This window comes from Salvelinus sp. IW2-2015, linkage group LG20, assembly GCF_002910315.2.
Source record: "Salvelinus sp. IW2-2015 linkage group LG20, ASM291031v2, whole genome shotgun sequence".
Lineage (NCBI taxonomy): Eukaryota > Metazoa > Chordata > Actinopteri > Salmoniformes > Salmonidae > Salvelinus > Salvelinus sp. IW2-2015.
In genome coordinates, this window is record NC_036860.1 from 33,766,914 (window position 1) to 33,788,562 (window position 21,649).

General features: G+C 39.8%; 1 protein-coding gene across 7 annotated transcripts in view; it reads right to left on the reverse strand.

Moving 5' to 3' along the window:
- Positions 1 to 21,649, reverse strand: part of LOC111982075 (roundabout homolog 3-like) — a 324,508-nt gene that overhangs the window by 144,088 nt on the left and 158,771 nt on the right. The window contains exon 1 of one of the 7 annotated variants that reach the window (XM_024013620.1): positions 1,177 to 1,799. The exons of the other annotated variants lie outside the window; for them this stretch is intronic. Within the exon in view, the coding sequence (XP_023869388.1) occupies positions 1,177 to 1,240 (64 nt within the window). The 5' untranslated portion in view covers positions 1,241 to 1,799. Of the gene's footprint in view, positions 1 to 1,176; positions 1,800 to 21,649 lie in introns of those variants that run through there. 7 annotated transcript variants of the gene reach the window in all.

The window sequence follows — 21,649 nt, forward strand, 5'->3', positions numbered from 1 at the left end:
TGACATGTACAGTGGAAAACAGCTTGCATCGGCACATGGACACGTAGGATATTTGGACTTAGAGAAGAAAAACTGGTCTTTTTTTTTATGGCTAAAAATGACATTGATTCAATTTGAGGTTATGGGGACATTGAATTAGGAAGATTTGGCAAAGCTGCGAATGAGTGTGCGTTCAATTTAGCCTTGTGGACCCATAGGAACATCTGGAATCATTGAAGGAGAGCTGTTCCAGATGTGGCCATGCTCTGGGTTCATAGTCAATGTTTACAGCCTTGTAAAAGCCAGCTCCAGCAGTACCCAGCAGCAGGGCCCGATACACCACGCTGTCAGAGACGGCATCTGCGTACGACCGGGAATACTGCCAAGTGGCCATACGACATGCAATGGGGATAGCGAGTAATGGTATTATTTGTATTAATCAACAGGGTGAGTTTCTCTTGAGAAGAATCCATTGTCTGTGACAAAACTCAGTGAAACTTCTAAATGATGTTATTAATACATACTGTATTATTATATATTTAGTTAGGCACAACTGCAACTGTCGAATTCTGGCCCTCTCTCCTGTCCTTAGATATTCAGGAATACAGATCTTGAAGACACAATCACAAAAGAGGTCAACATGTTGCCAAGGTCCCCAAGCCAGCCATGTTTCCCCTCTCAAACTGAGTTGACATAATTGAAGTGGTGTCCCTCCCAATGGCATCACTGAATAGTTATTCATGTGACTGCTCAGGTATTGTCAATGTGGCTTCATAAACATTTCTCCCCTCACTGACGTATTTTCCTCATTTAAAGGCATAACCAATAATRTGCGACGAGCTGAGAAATTGATGGATTAAGGATGAGCATCTACGGACATTCTTTATAATGTGGTAATAAGCATATCAACCTTTTTGATTTCAAAGTTTTGAGCAAAATACACAAAATGTAGATCTTTTTATACAAGATCACTCATAAATATATTTTTTACTAGGCCTATACCAATACGAATTAAGGTGAATGAGCGTCTGTCACTGAAGCCTTGTGTGTAAAATAAACCACACATTCATTTCCTTGGCTATTGGACCAAGAGTGCCACAAAAAAACAAAGCATCACACTTAATAACTTATTTATAGGAAAAATCATTAAGCATGGCGTATAAGAAATATGATAATTGTATCATGAATTGAACTTACCAAAAACGAAACCAATAAGCGCAAAAATAACCGGTAGGGTATCCAACGTAAGGCGAAACTCCATTACCCTCTGGTGTATGATAAAATTGTCTTCAAACAAGAAAAGTTTCTCAGGTATCCCCACCAAAAACAAAAAATTATCCAAATGTGGGTAAGGTCTGTCAAGTCTACAGAAGCCGACTCCGACAACTTTGGAAAGTCAGCCCCACACGTTGAGACAATTTCTACGACTTAAAACCACTTGCAGCATCACAACTGCTTCAGAAAGACTACATACAACATTCGTAAGAATAAGTTCCTTATGGTGTTTTCTTATATCTGAAGGATGGCAAATTTACGCGCCTGGATACGGTCGGGAGTAGAGAGAAGATGCTCTATTTTCTTAGATTTCTCTGCCGCTGTCACCGTATTGTTTGTTGATGGGAATTTTTCATAACGCTGTCCAGATTTACATTCAACCCACGATGTTAGGCTGTCTACCCCCGAGTCCAGGTTGCTTGGTATTGAGAATCAACTTCCTCGTCAAAAAGGTAACTTCTGTGACAGTATGTGCAGTTTAATTCTTGATAGAGACTTTCATTATTTATCTTCTCCCATTCCATCCTCTCTCTTGAATGAACTGAATTTACAAGTCTCTTTATCGCCAACACGCTCTCGTGGCTAAAGCCCACCCCCTAGCCCCAGTCTATAGTAGTCAAAACAGTGAACACTCTTAAAGAGACAGTGAAGAAATATTTCGCATAACTTTCTTAGAATTGACAAAATCGTGCACAAATTACACACACCATGTTGCGCATTTGTTTACCCGTTACTGCAAACAGATCAATAGAATGTTTTGCTCTCAACTCATTCCATAAAAAGAGGTCAGTTTGTGTCAGGATAATATTTTCACATCAAATTGTATGAATGTCATATGGTCAGTTGAACAATTGTTTTAATTAATAAGGTTGTGGGAGATTTTGTATTGCCACTTACAGAGTTCAAGTAAATTCCATTCCCGAATGCTAGGCCAATCTATAGTCATCTTTTTCAATCTCCATGGGGCATGTTGATTCACAATATTCACATGAAAATGTATTCACCACTATGTGCATTTAATTTACCTTGGGATAATGGCATCAAAAACGTGATGGTGGAAAGAATTCAAATGTAAACATATCATATGCGTTACATATGAAAAGACACACACCAGGAATACCAATCACATTGACTAGGCATTAGACCTATGTGATGTTATTTACGCAAAGCAGGCAATAAAACAGACGTTCTAAAATCTTTCAGGTCCAATGCAGCAGTTTTTATCTAAACATCAAATCATTTCTGGGAAAGAATGAAGTACCTTACTGTGATTGTTTTCAATTGAAATCCTCAAAAAGAAACAAAAATAGCTTCTGAGCAAATAGCAATGTGTCAAGCAAGAATTGTGCTAGGACTGTGGTTTGAGTGGGGAGGGGAAAACTGAAAACTAGCTGTTATTGGCAGAGAGGTTTAGAAATCTCTTTCTTATTGGTCTATTAACTAATTTACCATCTGGTGATGTCACCAGGCAGGCCAAAACTCCATACCACCAAAACAGGGCAAAATTTCAGCTGGTCTTTTCAAACAGCTCTTACACTAAAAGGGCATTATCATAATTTTCATAATTTCACAATTTTATTACAATGTCATAGCGTGGAAATATAAATGAAACTCAGAAGAATCTTGTTTTTGACAGCACTGGGCCTTTAACAAACCCCACAGTGCTGAGAAAATTTCYCTATCTATCTGAAGGAGAGCCTTGTCTTGAAATGATGGAAGGAAAAAAGGCAATATTACATGTGCTTGGAGATAGGGGCAAACTGCAGAGTATGAGATGTGACAGAGCAGGACATAGCGGGATCCATCAAATCCCACGGTGGGAAATAATACGGAGTGATTGGATAGAGTGCCGCTCGGCCAAATAAATATGACGTATTGCAAAATACCCAAGTAAACACACGGTGCTTGACATTCATAGAAATGCATTGGGAGATGACATTTACTGAGCTGCCTGTGCATATTAATGTGTAAAGACTTCACTACTGTGCATAGGGACTGTGATATTATCATGTTTCATTGATATTCTGGTGCAGGCCACTATTGTAGATTTAACTAATAATGTTTTAGAAATCCATGCATTCTAACACAATCTACAAAATCTAATCTAATAACACTAACTTGAATACATCCTCCTTCTAAAGCACTACAACACAAAAGTACCCCTGACTGTGAATACCCTTGATATCACCGTCATGGTTCATGCATGTGCATGTTTAACCTAATTACGAAAACTGATTCATTGAGCTCCAGTGCGTAATTGAATAAACATGATGATGCAGTCCCTAAATACATTTCAGCTTGTCTATGACGGATGACGGTAGTTTGGGACCCGCATCAAACATTTGGTCAAGCTGTCAGCGAAATGGTGCAGTCAATGAATTTAGACATARTATCCAGCAGTAGATGTCATATTATGGCCAACAGCCTATCAACATGGTTGGATGCTGTGTCTCGACCCCAGAGGTACTTCAGTTTTAGGGGGGTGATCTTTCTATTGCTGTGCCTCTGCTTCATTTGTCACACCTTGCTGTTTGAAGCAAATTATCATCAGGTATTACAAATGCTAAATCAGTTGAGCATGGCAATTTTTTAAATATTTGACAAGACGCAGTTGTGGGTTCTCTCTCCCCTCCTTTCTTTTCGTCATTAGCATTAAAAAAAAAAAATCACATTTCTCTGGGAGTTGTTGTGGGCAGAAGTCCGATAAAACAGTACAAGTAGTAAACAGTAAACAGATGAACGGTTAAAGATGTCTTATCCGGTGTCCTGTGTGAATTTAAGTATGCTCTCTCTAATTCTTTCTTTCTTTCTTTCTTTCTTTCTTTCTTTCAGAGGACCTGAGCCCTAGGACCATGCCTCAGGACTACCTGGCCTGATGACTCCTTGCTCTCCCCAGTCCACTTGGCCGTGCTGCTGCTCCAGTTTCAACTGTTCTGCCTGCGGCTATGGAACCCTGACCTGTTCACCAGACGTGCTACCTGTCCCAGACCAGCTGTTTTCAACTCTCTAGAGACAGCAGGAGTGGTAGAGATACTCTGAATGATCGGCTATGAAAAGCCAACTGACATTTACTCCTGAAGTGCTGACCTGTTGCACCCTCGACAACCACTGTGATTATTATTATTTGACCCTGCTGGTCATCTACGAACATTTGAACAGCTTGGCCATGTTCTGTTATAATCTCCACCCGGCACAGCCAGAAGAGGACTGGTCACCCCTGCATAGCCTGGTTCCTCTCTAGGTTTCTTCCTAGGTTCTGGCCTTTCTAGGGAGTTTTTCCTAGCCACCGTGCTTCTACACCTGCATTGCTTGCTGTTTGGGGTTTTTGGCTGGGTTTCTGTACAGCACTTTGTGACATCAGCTGATGTAAGAAGGGCTTTATAAATACATTTGATTAAATTATTGATTAAAGGACCTAAAGGACCTCTAGGTCCTCCACGACATAAGAAGCATACTACATATTTTTTAGCACCTCCAAGACAAATACGTACTAATAGTCTATTTACATTAGACAGAAACAATCGTCTAGCAATCCAAAGGTTGCGTGTTTGAGTTAACAGTAGCATTTTAGCTAACCCTTTTCCTAACTTAACCTAATTCTCCTTACCTTTTATGTAAATTCTCCTAACATTTGTCATTTTAGTACTCCTAACCACCAAGTAAATTCTTCCCATAATTCTCCTTTGTTGTTAGGACAAATCAAATCAAATTTTATTGTGGGTGCAGCGAAATGCATGTATTCCTAGCTCCAACAGTGAAGTAGTATCTAACAGTGCAGTAGTATCTAAAACAATTTACAACAATACACACAAATATAAAAGTAAAATAATGGAATTAAGAAATATATAAACATCATATAGAGCAATGTCGGAGTGACATTGACTAAAATACAGTAGAATAGATTAGAATATATACATATGGGATGAGTAAAGCAGTATGTAAACATTATTAAAGTGACTAGTGTTCTATTATTAAAGTGGCCAGTGATTCCAAGTCTATGTATATAGGGCAGAAGCCTCTAAGGTGCAGGGTAGCGTAACCGGGTGGATGATGGCTAGTGATGACAATTTAACAGTCTGATGGCCTTGAGATAGAAGCTGTTTTTCAGGTTCTCGGTCCCAGCTTTGATACACCTGTACTGACCTCACTTTCTGGATGATAGAAGGGTGAACAGGGCGTGGCTCGGGTGTTTGATGTCCTTGATGATCTTTTTGGCCTTCCTGTGACATCGGGTGCTGTAGGTGTCCTGGAGGGCAGGTAGTTTGCCCCCGGTGATGCGTTGGGCTGACCGCACTACCCTCTGGAGAGCCCTGCGGTTGTGGGCGGTGCAGTTGCCGTACCAGGCGGTGATACAGCCCGACAGGATGCTCTCAATTGTGCATCTGTAAAAGTTTGAGGCTTTAGGGGCCAAGCCAAATTTCTTTAGCCTCCTGAGGTTGAATATGCTGCTTCTTCCCCACACTGTCTGTGTGGCTGGACCATTTCAGATCGTCAGTGACGTGTACACCGAGGAACTTGAAGCTTTCCATCTTCTCCACTGCAGTCCCGTCTATGTGAATAGGGGAGTGCTCCCTCTGCTGTTTCCTGAAGTCCACGAGTCCACGAAAGGTTATTTTCCTGGCACCACTTTCCCAGGGCCCTCACCTCCTCCCTGTAGGCTGTGTCGTCATTATTGGTAATCAGGCCTACTACTGTTGTGTCGTCTGAAAACGTGATGATTTAGTTGGAGGTGTGCGTGGCCACGCAGTTATGGGTGAACAGGGATGACAGGAGGGGGTTGAGCACGCACCCTTGTGGGGCCCCTGTGTTGAGGATCAGCGAGGTGGAGGTGTTGTTTCCTACCTTCAACACCTGGGGGCGGCCCGTCAGGAAGTCCAGGACCCAGTTGCCCAGGGTGGGGTTCAGACTAGAGGTCGATCGATTATGATTTTTCAACGCTGATACCGATACCGATTATTGGAGGACCAAAAAAAAAAAAAAAACGATTAATCGGCCAATTTTTTTGCAGTTTKATTATTTTTTTTATGCCATTTTTTTTATTACATTTACAACAATACTGAATGAACACTTTTATTTTAAGTTAATATAATATATCAATAAAATCTACATAGCCTCAAATAAATAATGAAACATGTTCAATTTGGTTTAAATATTGCAAAAACAAAGTGTTGGAGAAGAAAGTAAAAGTGCAATATGTGCCATGTAAAAAAGCTAACGTTTAAGTTCCTTGCTCAGAACATGAGAACATATGAAAGCTGGTGGTTCCTTTTAACATGAGTCTTCAATATTCCCAGGTAAGAAGTTTTAGGTTGTAGTTATTATAGGAATTATAGGTTTCTCTCTATACCATTTGTATTTCATATACTTTGACTATTGGATGTTCTTATAGGCACTTTAGTATTGCCAGTGTAACAGTAAGATTCTCCGCCTCTCCTCGCCCCTACCTGGCTCGAACCAGGAACATATCGACAACAGCCACCCTCGAAGCATCGTTACCCATCGCTCCACAAAAGCCGCGGCCCTTGCAGAGCAAGGGGAACTACTACTTCAAGGTCTTCAGAGCGAGTGGCGTCACCGATTGAAACGCTATTAGCGTGCACCCCGCTAACTAGCTAGCCATTTCACATCGGTTACACCAGCCTAATCTCGGGAGTTGATAGGCTTGAAGTCATAAACAGCTCAATGCTTGAAGCACAGCGAAGAGCTGCTGGCAAACGCCCGAAAGTGCTGTTTGAATGAATGCTTACGAGCCTGCTGCTGCCTACCACCGCTCAGTCAGACTGCTCTATCAAATATCAAATCATAGACTTAATTATAACATAATAACACACAGAAATACGAGCCTTAGGTCATTAATATGGTTAAATATGGAAACTATAATTTTGAAAACAAAAAGTTTATTCTTTCAGTGAAATACGGAACCGTTCCGTATTTTATCTAACGGGTGGCATCCATAAGTCTAAATATTCCTGTTACATTGCACAACCTTCAATGTTATGTCATAATTACGTAAAATTCTGGCAAATTAGTTCGCAACGAGCCAGGCGGCCCAAACTGTTGCATATACCCTGACTCTGCGTGCAATGAACGCAAGAGAAGTGACACAATTTCCTTCGTTTAATATTGCCTGCTAACCTGGATTTCTTTTAAKTAAATATGCAGGTTTAAAAAATATATACTTCTGTGTATTGATTTTAAGAAAGGCATTGATGTTTATGTTTAGGTACATTCGTGCACCGATTGTGCTTTTTTGTGCTTTTATGTCATGCTGAATGGAGGCTTAAATGTACATACCAAATCATACAAATTGCACTTCATACAAGCATTTGAAAGAGTAAGTAGAAAAAGATATTCTCTGAATATTGTGAACTGTGGCAAACTGTGATGCAAATGGATTATCTAACCTTAATTGCTTTGCGCAACACCAAAGCCATGCATAAGGATTGTTGGAAACACCGACAGCATCAATAACAACTTGGAATCATATACATGAACCATACATGCAACCCCGAGAACATCACACACCATCACATGGCCCGGATGAGAAGTGACAGCCCCTCTGCCTAATATGGCTAATTAATCGATGGACTGTGGACTGGGTTTTCAGCATGTGCCAGTGTAACATGATTTATTGCCCCGGATCAACCACTCACCATTAAAGCTGACAGCTCCAATTGGACTTTGGCCAAGTCTGTCAAGCATATAGCCCTTGGTTGTGGCACTCCAAAGCAAGATCACATGTTATGTGGATTGTGAAACACAGTTTTTGTTGTATCCTCAGTTGTAATGATTGCACGACACAGCATTTTCTGTCAACAAACCATTGCACAATCCATTTTAGCTTAATTTGAGCTGGGGTTTTTTAGCTTGTAAATGTTCACCCTTTCACAAAGGGCCTCTGCCAAGCCTTGCCATTTCATTACTTCTGCTGCTATCCGACAACACAAATGTCCACACATATTACAAAGAAATCAAACTGTGATTGCCATGGAGACTTATCAAAAACGCTGCCTCTGAATAGTCCTTGACTGCATTTCACACACTGCTCTAAATGTATGCCATAAATTATGTTAAAGCAATTGAGTTAGCTATATTGTATATGTGTTATTAAGATAAGATGAGCCGCTCTTCAGTGTTTTCGTTTTACAAATGACCTGCTATTTTATTTTTGTTATTTGGGTTGTCCCATGAAATGAGTGCCTTTTCAATCCCTTTGATACTTAAATTAGAACTTGTGCACCAATATAGCATTTTAAAAGCCTGTTATATTAAATGAAGTGCCCTTTAATATAGACCACATGGAGAATTAAATCAATCAGATTTTATATATTAATAAAGACTTGGTAAAGTGCCAAAATGCAGCATTTTGGCATGTCCCTCCATGCACCCTCTGTGACTTCGAGGAAGATTTTACCCCACTTAAACCCAACATTTCTCCAAGTTTTCACCATCATTGTAAAGCCGTAGATATTGTATTGCTTTGACAAAGTCATTTCTGAATAGAATACAGTATATGCATATGAGATGAGTAATGCAAGAACATTATTAAAAAACATTATTAAAAAGCATTATTAAAGTGGCATTATTGAAGTGTAAAAGCAGATGAGATGGTTCTACTCTTTGTGATCATTTGCTGGTGTTTTCTGATGACAAACTGAGCGGGTCGAGCATAACGTCAACCAGATAGACAGGCAAAAAAAATGAACAATTTCAATTATTTTGTGAAGATTTCATTCAATTGCAACTCCCTGTTGCACACAACAAGCTTCCACTCCCCTTGTCACAAGAGGATGTATGGGTGATTTGAGATGAAATTGTCTACCCTGCTACGGTCAACCCTGTTATTTTATTTGGCACTTAAAGGTGCAATATGCAGAAATCSTTCCACAATTTCCTGGTTGCTAAAATTCTAATAGTTCGCCTAATTTCACTTTATGCAACAAAACAAGCAAGTATATTGGCGAGAATCATTGCACCATCTGAACCGCAGTGAAATATATTTTCCAAAACCAAAATATTTTATTTTCAGCTGTTTGAAGCTGGTGACCAAAACGGAAAGTAAAAGATGCAAAAATTCAACTTAAGACCGGGAAGCATAGAAATAGCGCACATAGAACAGCTCTACCGCTTCTTAGACTTGCTTTCAATGATAAAAGGAGAAATGCTCACAACACGGCAGCAAGTTACGTTTTTAAATATATTTGCAATGTATTGAAAAAAAAATACAGAAATATCTCATTCACAAAAGTATTAACACGCCCGAGTCAATACTTTGTAGAAGCACCTTTGGCATTACAGCTGTGAGTCTTTCTGTATCTCTCAAAGAGCTTTCCACACCAGGATTGTGCAACATTTCACCATTATTCTTTTCAAAATTCTTCAAGCTCTGTCAAATTGGTTGTTGATCATTGCTAGACCACCATTTTCAGGTCTTGCTATAGATATTCAAGTAGAGTTAAGTCAAACTGTAACTCGGCCACTCAGAAACATTCACTGTTTTCTTGGTAAGCAACTCCAATGCAGATTTGGCCTTGTGTTTTAGGTTATTGTCTTGTTAAAAGATAAATTAATCTCCCATTGTCTGGCTGAAGGACAACTGAACCAGGTTTTCCTCTAGGATTTTGCCTGTGCTTAGCTCCATTCCATTTATTTTTTAACCTGAAAAACTTCTGAGGCTTTAATCATTACAAGCATACCCATAACATGATGCAGCCACCACTATGCTTGAAAATATGGAGAGTGGTAGTCAGTAATGTGCTGTATTGGATTTGCCCCGAACATAACACTTTGTAATCAGGACAAAAAGTGAATTGCTTTGACACATTTTTTGCAGTATTACTTTAGTGCCTTGTCGCAAACAGGATGGATGTTTTGAAATATTTTTATTCGGTACAGGCTTCCTTCTTTTCATTCTGTCAATTATGTTAGTATCCTATCACAGCCATTAAACTCTGTAACTGTTTTTAAAATCACCATTGACCTCATGGTGAAATCCCTGAGCGGTTTCCTTCCTCTCCAGCCACTGAGTTAGGAAGGATGCCTGTATCTGTGTAGTGACTGTGCATATTGATACACCATCCAAAGTGTAATTAATAACTTCACCATGCTCAAAGGGATATTCAATGTCTGCTTTTTTGTATTTTTACAATTGTTTTATTATCTACCAATAAGTGCCCTTCTTTGCGAGCATTGGACAACCTCTCTGGTCTTGGTGGTTGAATCTGTGTTTGAAATTCACTTCTCGACTGAGGGACCTTACAGATAACTGTATGTGTGGGATACAAAGATGAGGTAGTCATTCAAAAATCATGTTAAACACTATTATTGCACACAGAGTGAGTTCATGCAACTTAATATGTGACTTGTTAAGCAATTGTTTTACTCCTAAACATATTTAGGCTTGCCATAACAAAGGGTTGAATACTTATTTACTCAAGACATTTTAGCTTTACATTTGTTATTAATTTCTAAACATTTCTAAAGACAAAATTTTACTTTGACATTATGGGGTATTGTGTGTACGCCAGTGACACAACATTTCATTTTAAACCCATTTTATATTCAGGCTGTAACACAACAAAGCGTGGAAAAAGTCAAGCGGTGTGAATAATTTCTGAAAGAACTGTATCTTTTAAATGCTTAATCATAAACAACAGCTCCTTGGGCTGTTTACCTCTTGATGCAGAAAACGCTTTTGATAGACTAGTACAGTCATATCTCTGGTCTGTCTTGGAACATATGGAAATTGGCACATGTCTGATGAAACATTTTATGACAGGTCTGATGGAAACAGAAAATGTTTTGGTAACTTTCTAAATGTCGACAAAACAAAATACGCTAGACAAGGTGGGATATTTTTGTGCCGGTAAAGTGAATTATGCAAGGAATGTCGGTGGAAGRGGTTTTATGCACAAATATTGATGTAATAACCATCATAACGAAGTGAACTCGGAGTCACGCGATGACATGTTGTGTGGTCCTCCAACTACGACTTGTCGGGAATGCATGCAGTTTATTAGGCTACAGATGAAATACGTTATGATGAACTTCACAGGCTGGTGAGCTTGATGCTCCTTTCCAATAAATACCYAGGGTCTAATTCTGGTGACATGATAATCAATGCTTAGCTGCCATTTGAAAAATAAAAAATTATATWAAAAAAAAGATTTATATAAAAAATATATTAACTCGCTCTTTTGTCCATGATAATCTCATCATGCTATACAGTGACTTTAAAAACACCTGCTCTTTCCATGACATAGACTGACCAGGTAAATCCAGTTGAAAGCTATGATCCATTATTGATGTCACTTGTTAAATCCACTTCAATCAGTGTAGATGAAGAGGAAGAGACAGGTAAAATAAGGATTTTTAAGCCTTGAGACAACTGAGACATGGATTGTGTATGTATGCAGTGTGTCATTCAGAGGGTGAATGGGCAAGACAAAACATTTAAGTGCCTTTGAACATTGTATGATAGTAGGTGCCAGGTGCACCAGTTTGTGTCAAGAACTGCAACACTGRTGGGTTTTTCATGCTCTACAGTTTCCTGTGTGTATCAAGAATGGTCCACCACACAAAGGACATCCAGCTAACTTGACACAACTGTGGGAAGCTTTGGAGTCAACATGGGCCAGCATCCCTGTGGAATAATTTTGACACCTTGTAGAAACTTGATTTGGGGAACCCTGGATTGGTTGGTTTTTAGGGGCAGTCGCTCTTTAAGGCTCTTATTATAAAGTACCTTTAAACTACTGCCATTCTGGACTGTGATGGAAAGCCTAATATGTGGCTCTTTTAGCCACCGCACCACTCTAACTGACCTGCAAGTGCATTGAGGTAACATCAACAACATATAGTACAGTAAGCCTTGACAGTATGTGACCATTGACTGATCCCAGTCATTTTTCATACGTGCATTATCTTAGTGACCGGATATGAAAGTCATTAACAAAGAGCACAGTTTTTAGTCAGTATGGGGACTTAACAGGCTGGCTGACCTTGTCAGGGTAAAAAAAAAATGTTATCTATTTCCGTGTAATAGAGTATATGGAAATTACTTGCAATGAATCCCCTGCAAATCTGTTACTCTCTGTTTCTCTCTCTCTCTCGCTAATAATCAAGCTCATATCTGCACCTGTTATTGGAGCTGCTGGTCTTCTAAGGGGCTCATTGGATTCTATTATAGATTAATTGATTAAGAGGGTGGCGCTGGAAAATGACAATATCTCAGTGATCTGTCTTTCAATGAGATTGGCTGTTACCCAACCACCCCAAGGGAGGGAGAGAAAAGGAGAGGGAGAGAATGAGAGAAAGTGAAGAAAGCTGACCTGGGGACACCAAATTTCCTGTTTCTCCTTGATTTGGTCTCTCTCTTTTTCTCTCTCTTTCTTTCTATTTATTTGTATAATTTTTTTTTCTTCTCTCTTTCTCTGTCTCTCGCTCTCTCTCTCTCAATGAAATGTTAAATTTCAATTTAAATGGGCTTTATTGGCATGGAAAACATATGTTTACATTGCCAAAGCAAGTGAAATAGATAATTAACAAAAGTGAAATAAACAATCAAAAAAATTAACAGTAAACATTACACTCACAAAAGTTCCAAAATAATAAAAACATTTCAAATGTCATATTATGTGCAAATAGTTAAAATAGAAAATAGAAAATAAATAAACATAAATATGGGTTGCATTTACAATTTCTCTCGCTCTCTCTTTCTCTCTCACACGTGTGTCTGTGTCACGATCGACAAAGGGAGAGAAAGCGGACCAAGGCGCAGCGTGTGAAAAATACATCTTCTCTTTATTTAGAAGATGAACCAACGAAGCAAAACAACAAATCGATGACCGTGAAGCTATAACCGACTAAATGCAAAACATGCAATCTTGACACAGACCTAGACCTAGACACAGACTTAGACAATGACCCAACAAAAACATGATGCCTATGGCTGCCTAAAATATGGCTCCCAATCAGAGACAAATGAAAGACATCTGTCTCTGATTGAGAACCACTCAGGCAACCATAGACATACCTAGAAACCCTCACTAAACCATAGACATACCTAGACATATTCACTCAACACAAAACCACACACAAAACCCAACACCCCCTTTACCATATAATCACCCAAAACACAAACATACCCCATGTCACACCCTGACCTAACTAAAATAATAAAGAAAACCAAGAATACTAAGGCCAGGGCGTGACAGTCTGGGCATTTTGTCTTTGAGCCTTTTTTGTTAGGCCCCCAACGTTAATTGTTGGGCTGTGAAGCGAGAAGGTCCCTCTGTTGTCCTGTGGTTCCAGTGAATGGGATGGGAATTGGTGTGTAGACAGGGGCTGAGACCCCAGCCCTCTGTTTGCCACTCAAATTATGATATGGCAGATGACCTGAGAGCCAAAGATGCCATTAACCCTTGATCCAATGGGATTTAACCATTAAAAGGGCAGAAATTAAACTGGATTCATCTGTTAATTGTATAATGAGGAAGGATTAGCTCTGGCATGCAAACACAGTGCTGGAAATTAGTTTTAACAGATGTTTGTCAAGGCTTACACTGGAATTAGTGAGTATCTACAGTGGAAATGTGTTTAAGGTGTTATGGTGTAATCATGTTTAGAGCTGCAGTGTGGTTTTGAGTTACTATTTCTTTGAGATAAACCATCTGAGATATTCAGAATCATACAGTTTGTTGACATGTTGTTGGTTAGTTTGTGGTTGTACATGACTGAGGTTAGAGGATGTACATGTGTTGTTGATTATATTGAAGTTGACTATCAATGATGGTTGAGCCTGAATGTCCAGTCCAGTCAATCTCTCTCAAGATGGCTGCCTCACCTGGCTCCACAGTCACAGAGGGTAGGAGGCCCAAAGAAGGCGACTGCATGCTCTGTAATTTGGCCCCATACTGTGTGCAAGTCCCTGGTTCTAATGACATGCTCCACACCCCCTTTCTCCCTCCCTCAACTTCTGCTGACCAAATTGGAGCTCCCATCATTTTGTTTCCCTGGAGATGAAATGACTCTTCCAATACCCACAGTCTGCGACTGGGCTCCAAAGGGAGAGAGGGCAGCAATTACAGTCTCACACTCCCCTAACAGTGCTGGGTGAAAGCTGCTACCAAAAAGCTGCCCACGTTTTGTCTGACTGCTACACTGATGGCCTGACTTGATTTCGGTTCTCTCCCTGTGTCAACAGGCTGCCCGGGTTTCTCAGGCTTCTGATTATGGGATGTCGGCCATTCAAGATGGTCGGCCCTTTCAACATCTTTAACAGGGCTATAGGAAAGCATGCTGTAGCTGGTGGTATGCTTTTTTAATAACAGTGATATGGGCTTTTCTAACCCACTCTGTCGCTACAAAACATACAGTATGTAATGTGTACATGTGGCACTAATGTCAATGTTCCATAAACATATGTATGAGTATCACCACAGAATGACATTCAACACCTATCTATCTAAAGTCTTATCTAAACGAAAAGGTGCTGTTACGACTAACAGCACCTGATAGAAGTATGTAAGATCATTTKTGGATAACTTTGACTTAAAGTAAGTCTATTTTTTAAATATTTTGTACTTTTTTGTGGGGAGGGGGGTTCCAGGTACAATATTTAAATTTATAACATTTCATATTCCATATATTTTCAATTCATTATTTCATACATTGTATCTGTGGGTTTCCACTCAGAAGAAGAAAAGAAGAGGAGAAAAAGAGGAGAAAAAAAACATTACAAAAGGTAAGTAACTACAAAGTATTGATCATGTTGATCATATTTATAAGTTTAAGTAATAATAAAGTCAGTATAAATAAGAAAAAAAAAAAAAAAGTGGGCCTCCACCCCCAACGTCCCATCCCCTACCCACAACCAGCCAACCTGTCTCCATCCAAACCCCCCGCCACTCCAGGAAACCATGTTTTGTGGCTGAGGGATAGGCATATATCATTTTAATCATATTAATGAAATTGGAGCCAATTCCCATATGTTCCAAGACAGACCAGAGATATGACCATTCTAGCCTATCAAAAGCTTTTTCTGCATTGAGAGATAAAACAGCACAAGGAGCTGCTGTTTCTGATCAAGCATTTAAGAGATTGTAATGACGGGCGCCGAGAGTCGGGAAGCAAGTTCAGGGAGTGAGTTTTTTTTATAAATAAACGTAACATAATACAAAACAAGTAAACACGAACAACGCACAGAAATGAAACAGAAACAATAACGCCTCGGGAAGAAACCAAAGGGAGTAACATACAGTTGAAGTCGGAAGTTTACATACACTTAGGTTGGAGTCAATAAAACTCATTTTTCAACTACTCCACAAATTTCTTGTTAACAAACTATAGTTTTGGCAAGTCGGTTGGGACATCTACTTTGTGCATGACACAAGTAATTCTTCCAACAATTGTTTACAGACAGATTATTTCACTTATAATTCACTGTATCACAATTCCAGTGGGTCAGAAGTTTATATACACTCAGTTGACTGTGCCTGAGAAACAGCTTGGAACATTCCAGAAAATTATGTCATGGCTTTKGAAGCTTCTGATAGGCTAATTGACATCATTTGAGTAAATTGGAGGGGTACCTGTGGATGTATTTCAAGGCCTACCTTCAAACTCAGTGCCTCTTTGCTTGACATCATGGGAAAATCAAAATAAATCAGCCAAGACCTCAGAAAAAAAATAGTAGACCTCCACAAGTCTGGTTCATCCTTTGGAGCAATTTCCAAATGCCTGAAGGGACCAGGTTCATCTGTACAAACAATAGTACACAAGTGTAAACACCATGGGTCCACGGAGCCACCATGCCGCTCAGGAAGGAGACGCGTTCTGTCTCCTAGAGATGAACATACTTTGGTGCAAAAAGTGCAAATCAATCCCAGAACAACAGCAAAGGACCATGTGAAGATGCTGGAGGAAACAGATACAAAAGTATCTATATCCACAGTAAAACAAGTCCTATATCGACATAACCTGAAAGGCCGCTCAGCAAAGAAGAAGCCACTGCTCCAAAACCGCCATAAAAAAAGCCAGACTACGGTTTGCAGCTGCACATGGGGACAAAGATCGTACTTTTTTGAGAAATGTCCTCTGGTCTGATGAAAAAAAAATWGAACTGTGTGGCCATAATGACCATCGTTATGTTTGGAGCAAAAAGGTGGAGGCTTGCAAGCCGAAGAACACCATCACAACCGTGAAGTATGGGGGTGGCAGCATTATGTTGTGGGGGTGCTTTGCTGCAGGAGGGACTGGTGCATTTCACAAAATAGATGGCATCATGAGGTAGGAAAATGATGTGGATATATTGAAGCAACATCTCAAGACATCGGTCAGGAAGTTAAAGCTTGGTTGCAAATGGGTCTTCCAAGTGGACAATGACCCCAAGCATACTTCCAAAGCTGTGGCAAAATGGCTGTTGTTCTGGGATTGATTTGCACTTTTCGCACCAAAGTAACGTRCATCTCTAGGAGACAGAACGCCTCTCCTTCCTGAGTGGTCTGACGGCTGCGTGGTCCCATGGTGTTTATACTTGCGTACTATTGTTTGTACAGATGAACGTGGTACCTTCAGGTGTTTGGAAATTGCTTCCAAGGATGAACCAGGCTTGTGGAGGTCTACAATTTTTTTCTGAGGTCTTGGCTGATTTATTTGGATTTTCCCATGATGTCAAGCATAGAGGCACTTAGTTTGAAGGTAGGCCTTGAAATCCATCCACAGGTACACCTCCAATTGACTCAAATTATCTCAATTAGCCTATCAGCAGCTTCTAAAGCCATGACATAATTTTCTGGAATTTTCCAAGCTGTTTCTCAGGCACAGTCAACTGAGTGTATATAAACTTCTGACCCACTGGAATTGTGATACAGTGAATTATAAGTGAAATAATCTGTCTGTAAACAATTGTTGGAAAAATTACTTGTGTCATGCACAAAGTACATATCCTTACCGACTTGTGGAGTGGTTGAAAAATGAGTTTTAATGACTCCAACCTAAGTGTATGTAAACTTCAGACTTCAACTATATATATATATTTATATATATATACAGTATATACACACACACACACACACACACACACACACACACACACACACACACACACACACACACACACACACACACAGTTGACGTCTAATATATGTGTATATACATATATATTATTCATTCATCCATTTATTCACAGCTTACAAGTCATTCACGCCTTTAAATACGAACAGCATTTAAATACAATCAGTAATTTTTATTATAAAAAAAACTATCAAAGGTGTCCTTGAAAAATTCAACAATAAATAAACCACAACATGTCGGCAAAAGCAATTGAATTCACAAATGCATGCGACTGTTTTTAATCATGGCTTTATTGAATACTTAAACAGTTTTTCGTTAGAACAGACTGTCTGGGATGGATTGTAATTAGTTTGTAAGTCATTATTGTATTTGTTGTGGTGATTACACTGTTCTAAACGCTCAGAAAAAAGATTGTAATCTAACACCACCTGTTGGACACTCTTAATGTATTAAGCACACAGCGCTCGCTCCTCCTACCCTGCTTATTGTTATTATTACAATTATTCGTATTATCATTATAATAATAAGTAATGTCATTATCATTAGTAGGCTTTTTAGACTAGTAGCCTTGTATAACCACCATTGAGCCGTAGGCCTAAGAGTGTGCATTTTAAATATAGCCTACCTAAAACAACAGTTATTCATTTCAAATCCCTAAAAAATGAACTTTTTTTGTCCTACTGAAAGCCCACCCAGAATGGATGGCTTCTTTTGTATTCCAATTTATTGAAGGAGTTGGTAAGGCTGCAGAACCATTTACACCTGGCCTACAGCTTTGTAGCGTATTTACAGTACACTTTCACTCTGTTGTTAATGTTGAAAAAAAGAGGGCCCCAAGCTTCCTGTAGTTCGAAATATTATTTATTAACTCTAACATTGAGTGAAGGGCACTCACATCGGCCAGTCACGGTGAGTGCATACATGTCGACCTGTACTCCGCCCAACCCTGATTGTGACCATCTCGTCCCTCGCCCTCTTTAACGAGTCATTCTCCGCCTGACTCTCCACCATTACCACCAGATGCTTAGTTTTATTGTTGTTACGTATTCAGTAACATTTCAGTCTCACAACAACTTAAATAAATAATTAGGTTACATATAATCATACATATAATCATAAGAGGCACCTTCTTTTTTCACCTTCTTTCTCGCAGGGTCTTTCTTTGGTTACAGGGTTAAAACAGAAACATCCAAAAGGTTAACAGTTTAGGCATTAATTCCAAGTTGTTAGGGCTAAAGTTTGGGGACGGCTTAAAACAAAATAATTTAAAACGACACGCTATTACCGTCAGGCATCGTCCGTATTCACGTTATTGTCATGGCTTGCAAGTGCATTGTGAAATGCATTGTGAAATGGGAGTCTATTTCCAGTGATCAGTCTGCACCCCTACACTCGCTCAGATGACTGACTGCAGCATTCCCACCTAGCCAAGCTATTAGGCTATCCTTTTGTAAGTTAAGAGAGGTGTGAATGTTTCTGTGGCTTCTGTGAACGAGTCTTGTGCCTTACCGCCCGTTACATAAGACATCTGTGTGATGAATTAACTATTTTTGAATTATTGTTTTAACTTTATTTGTTGGCTAATTCAGGCTTTCACTCAAGTGAGGAATMTTTAGTATCACATCCATGGGCTTATTAACACTAAAGATAACAATTGCATTATTAATAATATATATATATATATATATTTTAAACAATGGCAACTCTCTCTTGCAGTTTGAAAGGTCTTAATATGGAGTTGGTCCCTCCTTTGCTGCTATAACAGCCTCCATTCCTCTGGGAAGGATTTCCACTAAATGTTGAAACATTTCTGCGGGAACTTGCTTCCATTCAGCCACAAGAGCATTAGCGAGGTCGGCCACCGATGTTGGCCGATTAGGCCTGGCTCAGTGAGCGTTCCAATTCATCCCAAAGGTATTCGATGGGGTTGAGGTCAGGGCTCTGTGCAGGCCAGTCAAGTTCTTCCAGACTGATCTCGACAAACCATTTCTGTAAGGTCCTCACTTAGTGCACGGGGGCATCTTCCACCAAACTTTACAGTCGGCACTATGCATTGAGGAATGTAGCGTTGTCCTGGCATCCGCCAAACCCAGATTCTTCCGTCGGACTGCCAGGTAGTAAAGAGTGATTTATCACTCCAGAGAAAGCGTTTCCACTGCTCCAGAGTCCAATGGCGGCAACCTTTACACAACTCCAGCAAATTCTTAGCACTGTGCATAGTGATCTTAGGCTTCTGTGCAGCTGCTTGGCCATGGAAACCGATTTCATGAAGCTCCCGACGAGCAGTTATTGTGCTGACGTTGCTTCCAGAGGCAGTTTGGAACTTGGTAGTGAGTGTTGCAACCGAGCACAGATGATTTTTACACGCTATGCACTTCAGCACTCGGTGGTCCCATACTGTGAGCTTGTGTGGCCTACCACTTCACAGTTGAGCCGTAATTGCTCCTACACGTTTCCACTTCACAATAACAGCACTCACAGTTGACCGGGGCAGCTTTAGCACTGCAGAAATTTGACGAACTGACTTGTTGGAAAGGTGGCATCCTATAACGGTGCCACGTTGAAAGTCACTAAGCTCTTAAGGGGCATCCCMCACTCTGAACCGCAGTATGACGCAACTACTAAATGAGGACCCACTGTATGTACAAGAAATGCAGTCTCATCTAGATCTTCAAAATAATTCATCATGGGCCAAGTCCTCCTTTAGGCCAAGTCCTCACTGGAAGATACATTCAATAGTGTAAATGGAGGGGGACAGCCATCAACAGGAAGAATATATATATATATATAAGGAATTGTGTGGCAGCCAAAATGGGACTGACCATCTATCCTAAACAGTAGTACAATAGAAATAGCAGGGGAATAGCTTCCAATTTATATTGCCGTATTTAGCCCATATACTCTAGGTATACAATGCCCTGTAGCCCCACAAGGAAGCAGCTTCAGTCTGTAMGACACTTCAATATACTGTCCATTGTTCATTAATTGGAGTAGTGTCATAATTGTCTAAATGTCCTGGACTTTAGGCAATATAATAATAACAAAGTCCAGTTTTCGGCAATAATAATAATAGTGCTKTTTTTACCCAATTGGGGGGGTGTCCTCATAATTGTCTTATGCTGAGGGCAGCATCACAGCCATAGGCTAGACTGCGTGGATAGCATACCTGTACCTGAATATTGATCCAGTCAAATTGGGAGTAGCCTAGATCTGTCGGCTTGTCCACTTGTGTCTTGCTGTGCTTCTCGAAGAAGTCTTGAGCCTCCTTGCCAGTGTATTCTGGAAGGTCAAGATGAGTTTTGCCGGGTGGATGAAGCCGCATGTCAGGTTTAAAGTAAATCTCTGACCATTTTCTCATTGATTCCTCGGAAGGCCAAGCCGTATGAAATATGCAAACAGAGGTTGCCTCCCAGTTAGCACCCTATTCCCTACATACTGTAGTGCAGTACTTTTGAGCAGAGCGCTATGGGGGAAAAGTAGTGCACTAAATAAGTTATAGGGTGTCATTTGGGATGCAGCCAGAGTCAGTGAGAGACTGAAATCTGAGTGGAAATAACAAATAGTCATGACTCATCCCCACACACTGGTATTTACCCCAATCACTTGGCGAGTAATTATCTGCTTGCGGATCTAGCAATTGAACGTTTCAGGCTTTGATTGTTGGAAGCTAACAGAGGCTGCATTTTCCCATAATTAATTTAACCCCTTTTATTTCTTATTGTGCAACGAAAGAGAGCTAATGTTGGTTATTATGGTTATTACTTCTGCCACGCTGCATAACGCAAATATCCATTGATATTTCTTATGAGAAGCTGTATAATAAACAAAAACAAGTTACGCTTGGAAATCGGTGTGAAAGAATAATGAGTGTTTTTCTGAATTCGTTTGTCGAGGTCGCCAGGGGAATTTGAAAGATTGTTGAACAGTATACCATCTAACAGCAGTGGTGGAAAAAGTACCCAATTGTCATACTTGAGTAAAAGTAAACATAACTTAATAGAAAATGACTCAAGTAAAAGTGAAAGTCACCCAGTAAAATACTACTTGAGTAAAAGTCTAAAAGTATTTGGTTTTAACTATACTTAAGTATCAAAAGTAAATGTAATTTCTAAAATATACTTAAGTATCAAAAGTAAAAGTAGAAATAATTTCAAATTCCTTATATTAAGGAAACCAGGCACCATTTTCTTATTATTTCAATGTAGGGATAGCCAGCGGCACATTTCAACACTCAGGCGTCATTTACAAACAAAGCATTTGCGTTTAGTGAGTCCGCTAGGTCAGAGACAGTAGGGATGACCAGGGAAGTTATCTTGTGTGT